Below are 15,289 nucleotides of genomic sequence, written 5' to 3'. Positions count from 1 at the left end.
GGATGAAAGACAAATGGGAAACTTGGTGATACTAAGAAGGAAGATGAGTTTAGAAACTGGACCATGAAGGTTCGCGCTTCCTCTTTCCAGCCAGCACCGAGCGATGGGCATCTCTCGGGTCAACTGGCACAAAAGCCACAAGATGGCGAGTAAGAGAAAACACTGCCACGAGAAGCGGAAGTATGAGCTGGGACGGCCTGCTGCCTACACTGAGATTGGCACTCGCCGCATACACACAGTCCGAGTTCGAGGAGGTAACAAGTACCGAGCCCTGAGACTGGATGTGGGGAACTTTAACTGGGACTTAGTGTTGTATCTCTCTACAGCCTCTGTTTCAGGGCCTGCCTTCAGGTTCCTGCCCTGACTTCCCTCAGTGATGGAGTATGACTTGAGAATTATAAGATTAAATAAATTTTTTCAGTCCCAAATTGCTTTTGGTTAGTTTTTTTTTGTTTGTTTGATTTAAGTTTTATTGCATTATGATGAGAAAAGATACATAATTTCAATTTAGCTGAATTTGCTAACATTTAAAAACATATTTTGAGTAAATAGACTTACATCACATTCTTCTTTCCCTTTTGTACCCCAACTCCTCCGGGAGAGCCTCCCCCTTCAAAACCTGCAATACCTTTTGTTTTTTTTCATATTCTTTAAAATTTATAAAATGTTGTAACAATAAAAATGAGTATTATAAAAGTTGCTTGATATAAATGTCTACAGCAATACCGAAAATACATACATTTTTCTCAATATAAATTTCAAAATCTCCAAATATATTAACTGTATTATATTTTAAAATAACATACCACTATTAGTTTTTTAAATGAACATAAATAGACAAAGTCTTTTTGTTTGTTTGTTTTGTTTTTAGTAGAACTTAAAATCTTGGCTCTTACTGTAGTACAAACACAAAATAACAGTTTTTTGACATTGGAGTTTATTGTAATAAGGCTGTACCTGAATGTCCCTCATATCACCAAAGGATTTTGCCTTCATAGTAGATAAGCATAGTAGATAAGAGTTGACAGTTCTGTTGTGCCAAAGAATGAATTGTAGGCATAATTTTTGGATACAGGTTTCTTGCTATGGTCAAAACTATTTGAACTGAGTGATTGTCCTCATTCTCAGCCTGCAGGGAACAGGTTGCATTCATTTAAGAAATGGTATGTGTATTAATAAGATGGTCTATCCATGAAGTCATTCATCAACTGTTTCAATGAACAATGGTTCTGCTTGGAGGGTGGCACAGACGTTAGGTGAGGGTAAGATTCTGGTTCATTGACTGTGATGATTTTGAAAAGCATTCATCTCAGAATAAGAGTAACTTATAAAGTCCTCTTCTTCAAAATTGATACAATAATTATAAATATCAAGGAAAGCCTTCAGTCTCACTCTTTGCTGTTCTCTTACAAGCCACCTCCCAAATTAATTGTCTACATTTCTTTTGGTTCTGAAAACCATAGTATAGTGTAAAAATATCAAATAAACAATCCTACTAATAGAGAGGCTGAAATAGGAGAAGCATGATTTCAAGACCATTATGTAGCACACAGCAAGAACCTGTCATGTACAAACAAGCAGAAAGTGTATATGGATTGTACAATATTGGACCTATTTCTCCCAATAGCTTTTGGTCAATTTTTTAAATTATAGCAATAGAAAGCAAAGTAAGACAGGGAGACATGGTTTATTTTATAGTCCCTCACTGACGGAAGACAGGGCAGGAACTCAAAAGGGGCCAAGGTATAAACCATGGAGAAAAGCTGGCTCCTGGCTCCTGGGTTGTTTCTAGTCTCTTGTTCAGCTACATTTCTCATAGAGCTAGGCTCATCTGCTTAGCCATGGTACTGCCCGCAGTGGATGGGGTCTCCAACATCAGTTAGCAATCGAGAAAATGCCCTGCAGATATTCCACATGTCAATTTGATAGAGGCAATTCTTAACTTAGGTTCCAATGTGTTAAGCTGACAACCAAGGTTAGTCACCGCAGGTTTTGAGTTTTGTTTTTGTCTCTAGAACGTTAGACTTTGTCCTTCCTGATCCTCTCCTCCACTTCCAACATTGCCCACCCTTCCTAACTTCTCATCCTTATTGGCTTAAGAAATGATAGCCTAAGAATGTCTAAGAAACACAATCAGAAAGTTTTCAATGCTACTCAGCAAGATGTGGGGGATTTCCAGAGATCTGCATAGGTATAATAATAATGATAGTAAATAATAATAATAATAATAATAATAATAACAACAACAACAGTTTTGGGGTGGGCTCAGTGAGGGGGCCTCTTTATGGTGAAGCAACTTTTGCTTTTTTTTTTTTTTTTTTTTTTTTTAAAAGCATTATTCCAGTAATTGGTTAGTCCTCCTCTATCCTAGAACCTTCCAGAGAGTTTGTACTCCTTGAAATTCCTTTTGGACTAAACTTAATGTGAGTCAAAACAGCCTCTCACACATTTTACATGTCAGTGGCAGATCAAGGTTGCTCAAAGAACGGTCTGCTCAACTCTTGTTGAATGTACGTATTTCCTGGTGTGACAGAGGAAATTCGCCCCACAATGACTCTTTGATCACCATGGCTAGGGTTGCCAAAGACAAAGGACAGAGCCAGTAAAACAGAAACAAAATCAGTTTGTTTAAATGCTCAGGGAAATTTGCCTTTGGTTAAAGGAAGTCAAATCCAGTATACCCTGTTTTACTTAATAAAGGTCACCTGTCTCCATCTTAAGTAAAGAGAATATAATCTTTGTATATACATGGGACTGCTCAAAAATGCCCACTTCCCTCCCAGCCTCCTATACTCAAACTTACATGTGGGTAAGAAGTGCCTTTCATCCTGTCCACAGAGCAAGCTGCTCCTCTGGAGATGAAAGCCCTAGGCAGGTCACAGGCAAGTAAACACGCAGTCACCATTAACAATGTAAATCCTGAAGTCTCCAAAAAGATTAAGACAATTCTCTCCACAATTGAAAGCCATGTAATTTAGACACTTGGTAAATGTTCTCTGCCCCTCCAAACTGTTTCAGCAACGTGGGGTTGAAGAACTATTTAATGTACTCCTTGTGGCTTTTGTGTTAAATAATAGCTGAATAATATCCTTTTTAGGGGCTTCTCTTGTCTTATACCCATTCCAGCAGGGATACCCACAGCACAGTACCAAACCATTCTTAGCAATCCTGACTGCCCAGCTGGTCTGTCTGGAAAAGTGCCCACTTGTGAATCAGAGCAAAACCGACACATCTGCAGATAAGCCCGCGAGCCTTTTCTTGTCAGAAAATGAAAAGAATGTGCTTTTCTCTACCTTTTCATTTTTATCTTAAATACCAGAAACCTTAGTGGTAATTTTATAGTTCTGCTGTGCAAATTGAGATTGGCAGGGTCAGAATTAACACTTGAGATTCCTTATTGTATAGACGAAGAAATTCAGGTCCAAAGAAGGGGTGGGGGACTTACAAAAGGTCAAACAGTTGGTGACAGGCCCCAGGATCAGACTCACAGTTCTTCCTCCTAATGTGCAGTGGGGGCCTGGAAGTACCTACTTCCACATCCTTCAAGTGATCTCTATTCATTTTGTGGTGAGTTGCCTGCCTTTCACCTCCCTTAGTCCAGTGGCAGCAGCATCTCTGGACCTTGTGAGGTATGGACATTTTCTGGCCCCTTCCCAGACATGTGGAATGTGTGTCTGAAGAAGTCCTCCAGATAGTTTTCATGCGTGCTAGAGATGGAGATAGCTCACTTTAATGTCAGCGCCAGCTAATCTAACAAGGGCATCAGATCTACGTGATTTCCTTTACAGTTGGGCTCTTCGGATTACTCACAGCAGAGGTCCACTAAAGTTCCCTCTGGAGAAAGAGGCTGCATTGTACATTTGTGAACAGGAACTAGTGTGGAAGCTGTCATCCATTCAGGCAGCACTAGGGACCAGTCACTGTCTTGCCATCTGCCCTGTTCTCTTTCTATGGACCCTTCACCCACTGTTCTAGTCTGTGTTCCTTTATAGCTAGCGTATTTCCTTGGCTTACCATAGTCCTGCTCTAAAATCTGAACAATAGCATCCTTTTTGTCTTCATTTACCTTCTAATTTGTAATGCTCTTTCTATATAATTTTTCCACATCAGACTCCTGGAAAGAACATTCATTGGTCCAGCTCATCTTTTGACCTAGGCCACATTAGCCACGTATTCTCAAATGATTCACCTTGAATGTGATATTTGCTACTGTACAATTGCTGACATCTGATTGATTAGTGGGCATTTATGACTATACAAGGTGGGCAATTACATTGGGGAGTCAGAAATCCAGTGTATCATGGGAGAGAAATGATCTCCTCTGGCCCAGCAACCCTGTGAGTGAGACCTGAAAGAACTTAGCTGTGGAGATCAACCGTTTCTTTTACTGAGGACTCAGTTGGAGATACGTTCTCTTATACTGTGACCTTAATCTCCAAGTATACTTCTAGTCTGGGATGGCTTGCAAACTATGAGACACAGGCTATTGACTCTCTAAGAGTCATGGCAGCTCTAGCTGGAAGAGATCACCCAGCTTGGTGGTTTGCAGCCGTGATTCCTATTAGAACCACCAGAGAGCTTTTGAAAACCTAAGAGCCTTTTTCTAACTCAGGGATTTTAATGAATGCTTCCCAGATATTTTTTAATGTGCTCCCAGGACTGAGAACTGCTGCCCAGATATATGCTTCTTAATTTCACAGGTGGGAAAAATTAATCTCAGCTATATAGTATAGCTTACTTCAAGATCTTATTAATAACTTGATTATAGAGTTTCACTAATTAGATCATACATTTTTGGAAGTGGAAGACATTATAGCAGCCATGTAGGCTAACCCTGTCACTTTTATCCAATACAAATGAATAAATTGACTTGCTTTAGGCTATGTAGCCTGGAAGGGACCATAGGTGGCGAATCCAGACCTAATGGCTCCTAATCCAAAACCAAAAGCCAGCAAGACCAAAGAAGAAGCCAAGGAGACTCAGGGGCAGATCCCATGGGAGTTATTCCAACAGTGGAACTGAAATGGTTTGGCAGAGGAGTCTGGGTGGAAAGGGTATGGAACAGTCTTGGCCAAAGGAATTGGTACTTTAACACCGGGGGATAGAGATGAGGTGGGGCTGATGATGTTAATTCTTGTTTTCTGTTTGCCTTCTTCTGGTTGTGCTAGGGGGGTGTGTGTGTGTGTGTGTGTGTGTGTGTGTGTGTGTGTGTGTGAATCAAAACTGACAGTTGGGTTTAAATTCAGATTTTGATGTGCTCAGACTGTGTCCTGGGTATGGGGTCCTCCTCAGGTGCTGGAATACATTTGCTGTTGTTTTCCATACTGACTGTTCAGGATATTGGCACCTGATTTTTAAGTTTGGTTAGAAATGAACTCCAGTGCACATGTAGGAGGCAGAAACATATGATTCGTGTCCCAGAGGTTTTCTTTATGTGTGTGAGAGAATAAAAATGTTCCAGTGCAAGAAAACGAGGCTCATTAGACATATAGAGGAGGAAGCTGGAAACTTCAAGGGGAGTGAAACTTAGCCATAGCTTTTTATGGGCATTGGAGTGAGGAAGGAGACATGAAAAATAATGCTTCTTTACATCAATGGGAAACTTTATCATCATAAAGCATTTAGCCCTCCTGACCTCCACAACAGGCCTCACAAGGGGCAGTTCTGTAATGCAGGCTTAGATGTGGGGGAGCTAGGTTCCAGGGATATCTGGTGGGGCGGGGGGGCTGACGCTCTTGTGGACTCTGTTCCCCACTGCTCTGTCCCCTTCACTGTGGTAGTGAGTGTGTGTGTGTGTGTGTGTGTCTTATGCACAGGTCCAGCATGGAAGGAGTTTATAAGAAAGCAGGTGCTTATCTCTCAGGCATCATGTTTACCAGGGCCACAAGACGCTGGACTGCACACTCAGAAAAAGCATAGAGAACTGAGTTAGCTGTAAGATTTTGGGGAGGCTAATTCTAGTTTCCTCAGCAAAATAGCAAGTGCTTTGTGGAAGTTCCTAGGCTGAGGTCCGATCAAAGACATTGTAAGCATTCAGTAAATGACAGCTGTTAACATCCTCTACATATACAATAGTGACATGGGTACACAAACATATCTGTTTTCAGAAAAAGATGGTGGCTTGATCCAGAGCCAAGGAATGTTATCTTTTTTTTTTTTTTTTTAAATCCAAATAAATCTTCAGGTGTTTTCCACAGAGCATTCAACTAGCCTGTTTTTCGTTTCATTTTTTTTTTTTAAAAACTCAGCACATTTCCCCCCACCCCCGCCCTACTCCTTGTAGGTACTCACTAATGAATTACTTAAACAAAATTACAGACAATATAGGACCTGGACTAAACAATGGAGAATGGTAGCATTTCAGAGGACTGAGGAACCCATGTTCTTGAGCAATGTCCCAGTCAGGATTGCCATCACTGTGAAGAAACACTATGTCTAAAGCAAGCTGCAGAAGAAAGGTTTTAATTCAGGTTGTGCTTCCACATCTAAGGAAGCCAGGACAGGAACTCAAGCAGGGCTAGTCCCTGGAGGGCAGGAGCTGATGCAAAGGCTGTGGAGGGATGCTGCTTACTGGCTTGCTCTCTGTGGCTTTCCAGCTTGTTTTATTATAAAACCTAGGACTGTCGCCTAGGGATAGCATCACGTACTATTGATGAGGGATTGCTCAGCCCTCCCTCATCAATCACCAGTTAAGTAAATGTCCTACAGACTTGTCTACAGATGGGTCTCATGGAGGCATTTTCTCCATTGAGGCTCCCTTCTCTCTGATGACTCTTGTTTGGGTCAAGTTGACATAGACCTCGCCAGCTCAGCCAGGGTGACTGAGTCAGATGACATCTCCTAGGAATGGTGAGCCAGGGAGCTTCTAGCACCTTGTAAGGCCAAGTCCTCTCCACATGGAATCTTGAAATCTCCAGTCAGCATAAGCATCTCTCCTATTTCACACAGAAAAGGCCAAGTTGAGGGAGGGGACCTGGAATTCAAGGCCAAGATTGCCTAAGTTTAAAGTCTGAGCTCTTTCAAATTCCCACAGTCCAGTTCTCTGATAGATTCCCCTGTGACCAAACTTTTCATCAGGCTTGTAGGTCTTTTCTGATAGGCCAGGCAGTGGTCTTCACTCTCTGTTCCTTGAAGACCCCACTCCGAGCAAGAAGCCTGCCAAGTTTCTTTCCTACCTTTGATGCCTGATCACCTTGAAACTTTATTACCACCCCTAACTCCTTGCTTATAATTTCTATTTTTCATTGTTAGAATTGAGTCCAACCTTTTTCCTCAGAGCAAAAATCTGCACAGTGTTCTCTATACCTATGACAATGTCCCCCCACATGCATGAAGTCTGTCTCACCATCTTAAACAAGGACCATGAATAACATTTTTATTATCACCTCCACTCACGCACACAACTTGAGCAGCACACTGAGACTCAAAGTGCTATCCACAGTTGTGTGTGTGTGCCACCCAGAGTCTAACAGATGAGGAAGGTGCCTAGCTTTGGCAAAGGATAGGAAGCGTGGACTCTGGCTATCACACTGGCTTTCTCTTGACACCTGCCTTTTGGGTTGAAATCTGTCCTGGCATCTACCCAACTTTACCTTAGCTTTCACTTCTACTTAGTAACCATTAGTGGGTGCCCCTGCCAGTCAGGTCTACAGAAACACAGGCAGAGGCTATACCAGGAGAAAGGGATGAAGGGATGAGGTATGGTTAGTTATTCTGCTGTGGAGAACTACTCAAGACTCTTAGGTACCCTGAAATACTTTGGTATCTCCTTCCAGGCGCTGAGGTGCTGTGGAGCCAAGGTGTGCTGGAGGCTCAATTTTAGGGTTACTGCCTCAATTCTAGGTTTGCTGGACCGAATTAGCTTTGCTAGGGGAGCAGGCACTTCTATAGAGCACTTCTTTGTTAACAGCAGCCTGGCAGGAAGGTTTATCATTTCAGAAATAGAGAGAGCCTGGCTCTTCTCCTCTTGATGTTAATCTATAAAGCCATCCTAGGCAGGTGCTTCAGATGAGGCAGAACCCAGTCTCTTCTCCCTTGGGAGCAAGGCGGGCGTGAAATTAACACCTGGAAAGAGGCCAATGGAAACCTAGAGCAACAGCTCGGAATGCCACATGTCAAATCACTTAATTGGATAGTCATCTGAAGAAGGGTTAGTGAAAAACTGCACTGTACTAGGTGTGAGGGACTAATCCAAGAAGACAGTTTGGTCTGCCTGAACCTGCCTCAGCCTCAGCTAGCTGCAGGCCAAGGGCCTGACTAAATCCTTCCTCTGGGGAGAGGCTCTGAAATGGCTTTTGGTAATCTTTACCTAGACCTTGGGCAGTCAATCATTCTCAGAATTGAAATGGTGCCCTGTCCTGAATGTCCACCATGTGTACCCAGTCCTGAATGCCCACCGTGTGTGCCTAATCCTGAACTATGAGGTAGTGTAGTGATCATGGCAGGTTCCTGCTCACACTCAGTTCAGAGAACCTTGGTAGAGTCCTGGCATTGTTGTGTGACTTCGGGGAGTCTGCTGTAGCCAGTCTCACATCAGATCACACCATTAAAAGACAAATTCCTCTTGATCCCTGTATCTTGCTGGGTTTCCAATAACAACAGCAACAACAATGACAACAACAACAATGACGACGATGAAACAACTCTTCAGATTAGTAGTTTCTTTATTCCTTTTCCTCTTCTCATTCCCCAGCGAAACATTCATAAATTCCACATAATTGTCCTGTTAAGTTCCAAAGGAAACTCCAAAATCTGATGGTTAGACAAAGGGCAGCATTCTTCAGGTGCTACCAAGTGGAGCCATTTCCCTTATCAGTGGCAGAAGAGAAAATCCATATCTGTGTGCTTATAGAGTCCACGCTAGCATCCTAACTCTACTCAGTTCTTCTCACCTCCACTCTTGCCTGAAAGTTCTCCAGCTCACTTCACTTCCTCCCCCAAGCTACTCCTATCTCCTTATAACCCGGCTATTTCAGGGAAGCTTTCTCTCTTGTGCCTTTCTTTGTCTTGCTCCCGTATTCCCGTTCTCTCCTCCACTCTGTCTGTTCCTGCTTCTCTCATGGCTAGGTCCAGTCTGCTACTTTCTCTCTCTGCTCAGGACTCTTCCAGGTGCCTCTGGCTGTTTTCTCCCTCATATTCACAATAAAATCCTTCCTCTTATCCATACCATGGAGCAGTTCTGTCGTCAGCTCATACAAGATCATCATCAGCCTTTCTCATGTCACCTCCTGAATACTGTCTGCTGATTTGGGAGGATCTTAGTGACTGGAGTGGTTCCAATTTCTGTGCATTCATAACCCTAATTAGTTTTCTGTTGATTCCATGGGACCCATATACCTCCCCACTTAGCTAATTCTTTTCATTTTCATTTCTTTATTCTTTAACAGTTTCATACATGGATATTCTGAATTTTTGCTCATTTCACCCCCATTACTCTCTGTTCTCTCTTATTTTTTGAAACCCTACTAGTATCTTTTTTTCACTCACCGAGTTTAAGTAAAGTTGATTGTATGTTCATTAGTTAGGGTTATTTATTGATATATGGGCAACCTATCAGTGGCTACATCACTGAAAAAAGTGGCACCCCCTCCACCAGCACCCATTACCTGCCCATTGTCCCCCAGTGAGGGTGGAGTCTCCTGAGTTCCTTCCTCATGTATTACACAAGGTGATGGCCCAATCTTGTGCAGGTAACTGCAGCGATAGTGAGTTCACAAATGAAATGTCCCTGTCATGTCCAGAAGATGCTATTCTGCAGTCCTCCTCCCAAACTTCTGGCTCTATTCTTTCTATTCTTTCCTCTGGAGGATTCCTGTGCTTTGGAGCACTTGATAATAGATGCCTCACTTAGGGTGCAACGTTCCACATAGGCAATTTCTTAAAATTCCAATTCTTTACATTCATCTTTCATAGCCCAGCACAAATTAACCAAAACTGTCATAGATCCATGATTATGTGTTCTGCATATAACAGATGATTTTAAAAAAGAAAAGTGGATTGTAGGTAGGTGTGGTGGAACACTCCTGTGATTTGAGAGGGTGAATGCAAGAAGAGTAAGAGATTCCAGATAGCTTTGCTATATTGTGAGTTTTTGGGCCAGTCCAGGTTACACCAGAACCTGTTTTTAGAAGCTAAGTCATGGGGGGTTGGGAGCATGGCACATGCCTTACTCTTAGCAAGTGGAAGGCAGAGGCAGGCAGCTCTCTGTGAGTTTGAGGTCAACCTGGTCTACATAGCAAGCGCCAGGATGCCAAAAACCTTGTCTTGAAAAACTAAAATGAATGAATGGATAAAAATAAATAAGTTCTAAGCCATACAAATGAAAACAAAACAAGAAATTTGATTTATAACTACTCTATAAATCTAAATTACACATCTCTTTCAGTATACTTCACGTTATTAATTGGCTTTTTATGGTGTTCTATTACATATAACTTATCTAGACACTTTTATTGTTAAAGCATAAACTATGTAGTTACAACAATCAGGTACCTTGCACTGAGATATGTCAATATATCTATATCTATATACATATCTATATCTATATCATCTATCTATATCTCTATATATCTATCTATATCTATATCTACATCTACATATATATATATATATATATATATATATATATATATATATATTTCGGTGCTAAATATGAAAGCACAAACTCCTCTCAGTCCTTTAGTTTTAGGAAAAAATGGAATAACATATTCTTTGTCTAATGAAGTGGCAATATATATATATATATGGGATCTAAAGTTAACTTCGCATGGACATATACTGATCTAAAGGCTAACAAGAGAGTGTGTGTTTGGTGTCCAGTGCTATTCATTGTCCTCAAATATCCCTGCAGTTCTATAGGAATGCTGGAGATGGGCAGAAAAAGGGAGAGGACATGCAGAGGTGACAGGTGGAGAATGTGAAACCAATGGGAACCATTTCTCAGGACAACACTTCCAACATTTATCATTTGGGGGTGGTGAAAATTCAATATCCTCTTGCTATTTACTCTCCCTGTTTATTTCTCTGTTGATGGTGTTATTTCACTGAGCAAGTGTAAAATCAAATGTCTCTTGTTGGGCTGTTGACTCTAAGGTATCCTCTAAATGTCCCAAGATACAAGGACACTGGAGACAATGTTTTCGTCTATGGGCCAGCCCCTCCCTGACCCCTGTCATAGGTACTCACCGGGGTCGGCGGAAGGTGAGGCCGTAGTGCTGACAGGCTAGCCCCACAGTGGGTGTGTACACAATGGGCATGAACTTCTCCACGTCTGAGGTCAGTACCCGGTAGAAGAGCTTCTCATTGCGGTCTTGGAGAGTCATGAGAATGATGTACCTTGCAAAGGAAAGAAGAAGCCAGCTGATTCCAGGAACACCAATGTGACTGCTTAGCAGACCCTGGAAAATGTCACTGTGCTTAAGAATGAAGACCCTGCTCCAGGGAGGATTTAGACTCAGGGGTAGCCATCACCTCAGCCCACTCCCAGTAGAGGGCATTCCACTTCCCTAGCCGTTTATGTGCATTTCTCTCCAGTTCTACATTTTACTCCTCTCACTGACAGAACATTTACCAGCATAACACAGTCCTTATAGCTGGGGAACCTTAGACTTTCTCCCCATCACTTGCTGACATGAGGATCTCTGGATAGTGTGTGACAGTCACTACTTGCTCTGTACCTGGAGCTCTCAGGGATATGCGCACTCATCACTTCCTGACCATACAGCATCATTTTAGGCAAATAAGTGAGGCCCACTGAGTGGGAAAGAATTGAGAAGGTGAGCATTACAGACTGTAGCTTTTATAATTTCATGTTTTAAGCAAACATTTCACTTTGAACTCTCATTCTTTTTGGTACACCTAACAGAAGAAGAGGTTCTGATTGTTTGAAGTTTGGGCGTGCATGGGTTTATTAGTAGAATCTGTTGTGTAACCTCTGGTTTGCTCTTCAAGGTGATGTGGTTAGACCTATTATGAGTAGGGAGGAACAAAAGGGAGACAGTTTCTGACCTGGTGATAAAATGGCCTTGGGATTGAAGTGAGTAGTATTCCTGGAATTTAGTGCTTTAGGGGTGGGGACACAAATGTGGGCAGGGGCATGCTTGTTAACTGCTTCTCAGAAGTATGAGAGGCTTAGAGGAGGCAGCAGGAGCTAGAGCCTCATGTGCTTCTGACTCTGCCCTTCATGGTAGCTGGGGTTGGGAATCACTGCACAAACCACTCACATACCTATGTCAGTCAAGAAGGGATGGTTAATTGTACAGCACACCCCAAGACTCATCGATCAGGGCCACAGACCAGACTCTCGAGCTGGCTGTAACATTGAGTTAAGGTCCTATAGGGTTTTTAAGTCTAAGATCCATAAACATCTGTGCCAAGTTATTCCACCAATCAGGATTTAGGGATAGGGGATTTCCTTAGGAACATGTCTTTGTTGTATACTTATCCTGTTTCCATTAGTTGGGGTATTCAACTGTAGCAGGGGATTTGCCTCAACTAATATTCATGTCTTAACTTGCCAACCAGGATGTCAGTTATCCACACAAATGTCTCTCTCTGACAAGCAGGATGTTAATTCTCAGAGGGGTCTTGGGAATTTAAACTTTGCTTAACCCCTACTCAAAATGGAAGTCTTATTTCAAATAGACGCTTATATTGGTGGAGGTGTCTCCCCTATGTTGAGGTCCGTCCCAGGGGCAGCTTATAAAGGAAACTATCATAAAAGCTCATACACAGGTGCAGGAAGTGCTGCTGGGTGGTTGGTTCGGGTCCAAGCTTATTGTGGGTAACTAGGCAAAGCAGTTCTAACTGACCTCTATTGTGACTGGTTTCCAAGAACACCAAGGCACAGAACATCTTAGTGATAGCAGTAACAGCACAAAATGGCAGGTTAGAGAGGTAACAGTTACATAGGCCTTAACATTTTACGTAGGCCTTAACAGTGGCTGTCATATCCCTAGACCAAGTTCTAGCCATTTAGTTCTATGGCTATAGAGAGCCCTTATCTTCTTCCTATATTATCCACTAGGGCCCATAACAAGTCAACACATTTGTTTAACAAACCTACACAGGGCTTACTAGGCAATGTTCTAAGCACACCACAAAGATTTCATTCAATTCTCATAAAACAAAACGAGTCACATGCCATTGGCACAGTCATACAAGTGAAGGACAAAGATGGGCAAAGTAACTTTAGTTATTCAGTGTAGGAAGGTGGGTTTCACTCAGTCTAGAATTAGTCTTAAAACGACTAGACGTTGCTACCTCGAAACTATGCAAAGCAGAGACGTTAAAATCAAGGATGCTATAAGATTAAGCATGAAAGAAAAAAAAAATCAAGGATGCTGGAGCCAGCTGTGTTTAGATCCGTACTGTCTCATTGTGTGTACCTGGGTGGTGACTATAGTCTTTGGTAACACTTTGGTATAGTCTTTATTTGACCTTCAGCACAGGATCTAGACCTTCCCAAGGAATTCCTTCTGTTTTATCCCTCTCCACTGTTCCTCTTACTATTCCTTAACAACCCCCACCACACCATTTTTGCCTCATTTCCTTCTGCTCAGTGGACTGCCCTCCTCCAATCTGTCTGCTGAATTGTTTCATTAAGGCTTCTTATACTGACTCATCTCTGACATATCTCAGATGGCCTCCCAGACTTCACCCCTCAAATCTGGTTTCATTTTAATTGTGCTCCTGTTGTAACCTTTATCTCTAGGGAGACTGACATGCATTTTTTTATAGTCTATTTGTTTTCCCCTCCAAGAGGTCCTCATCCCACTCCTCCTCCCCCATCTCTAAGAGGATGTCCCCACCCTCCAACCCCCCCCCCCCCTCACCCTGCCAGGCATCCCCACTCCCTGGGGCCTCAAGTCTCTCAAGGGCTAGGTGCATCTTCACTCACTGAGGCCAGATCAGGCAGTCCTCTGCTGTATATGTGTCCGCAGCCTCATATCAGCTTGTGTATGCTGCCTGGTTGGCAGATCAGTGTCTCAGAGATCTCAGGGGTCAGGGTTAGTTGAGACTGCTGGTCTTCCTATGGGGTTAACCCCCTCCACAACTTCGTCCAGCCTTTCCCTAATTCAACCACAGGGGTCCATTGGATGGGTATAAGTATCTGTGTCTGTCTCAGTCAGCTGCTGTTGGGCCTCTCTGGGGACAGCCATGCTAGGCTCCTGTCTGTAAGCACACCATAGCATCAGTAATAGTGCCAGGCCTTGGAGCCTCCCCTTGAGATGGATCCCAATTTGGGCTGGTCACTGGATCTCCTTTCCCTCAGTCTCTTCTCTTTTTAACGATAGAGCTGGATCTGAACTCTCTCTGGACTCTCAGCCTTTCCTCCCTACAGAGAATTCAGAAGCCCACAGAGCATAGCAGCTTAGCCTCAGGACTGGGCACAGAGAACAGACTTCAGGCACTAACTTGTCCAGGTCGCTCTGCTGATTCTCGTAGTATCTCATGATGCGGAGGAGCTGAACATCCTGGCTGAGGAAGCAGGGGGGGATCAGGCCGTGGATGCCGAGCTGCAGCCTCTCTTCGAGTGTAAAGGCCATGCCCTGGAGAAGAAAGGAACACACTTAATGTACACGCAGGAAGCCAAGAAACAGAAGTTCTATCTGTGGATGGCAAGAGTTAGTGTAAATCACCAAAAACGGGATGGACCCCTTGCTGTTTAAAAGGGGGCTTTATTGTGCTGGTTGCTTTGATGCCTCCTGATGAGATAAATGAAAAAGTCAATGAGACTAGACTTTAAAAGAAAGTTTAGATCCATAGAAAAACAGACTACAGAATAGTACTCCTGTGTAGGCCTCCCCACCTAGTACCATGATGGGAAGCAACTTTATAAATTAGACTAGCCTATAGACTAGACTTTGCCTTTTCAGTCTTACAAACTCCACTATTGTCCAAAGCCACTTAAGCAGACTCTTTCCTCCTCCTCCATCTTCACTGAGAGTTATGTAAATTTATAATATTGCACAAAATCCCCCAGGCTTTACCTGTTCACTCCTTTTTACTTTGCCAAACCTCTGGCAGCCACCCACCTTCATTTACTATCTCTACAGTTTCACCATTTTCAGAATGTCATACAATTGGAACCAGAATATGCAGGCTTTCTTTCTTTCTTTTTTTTTTGTGCAGTTTATTATTATTATTTTCTTTATTTACATTTCAAATGCTATCCCGAAAGTTCCCTACACCCCACCCCCCGCCCCTGCTCCCCTACCCACCCACTCCCACTACTTGGCCCTGGCCTTCCCCTGTGCTGGGTCATATAAAGTTTGCAAGACCAAGGGGC

General features: G+C 42.8%; 1 protein-coding gene across 3 annotated transcripts in view; it reads right to left on the bottom strand.

The window, feature by feature from the left end:
* Me3 (malic enzyme 3) overlaps positions 1-15,289 on the bottom strand; it is a 183,774-nt gene that overhangs the window by 89,928 nt on the left and 78,557 nt on the right. For all 3 annotated transcript variants that reach the window (XM_029531078.1, XM_029531076.1, XM_021202908.1), the window contains 2 exons: positions 14,416-14,549; positions 11,185-11,334 (listed from right to left, as the gene is read on the bottom strand). In XM_029531078.1, coding sequence (XP_029386938.1) covers positions 11,185-11,334; positions 14,416-14,549 — 284 coding nt within the window. The remainder of the gene's footprint in view (positions 1-11,184; positions 11,335-14,415; positions 14,550-15,289) is intronic.

Source organism: Mus pahari, chromosome 1 (assembly GCF_900095145.1).
Source record: "Mus pahari chromosome 1, PAHARI_EIJ_v1.1, whole genome shotgun sequence".
Taxonomy (NCBI): Eukaryota; Metazoa; Chordata; class Mammalia; order Rodentia; family Muridae; genus Mus; species Mus pahari.
This window is presented reverse-complemented; position numbering and strand designations above follow the sequence as displayed.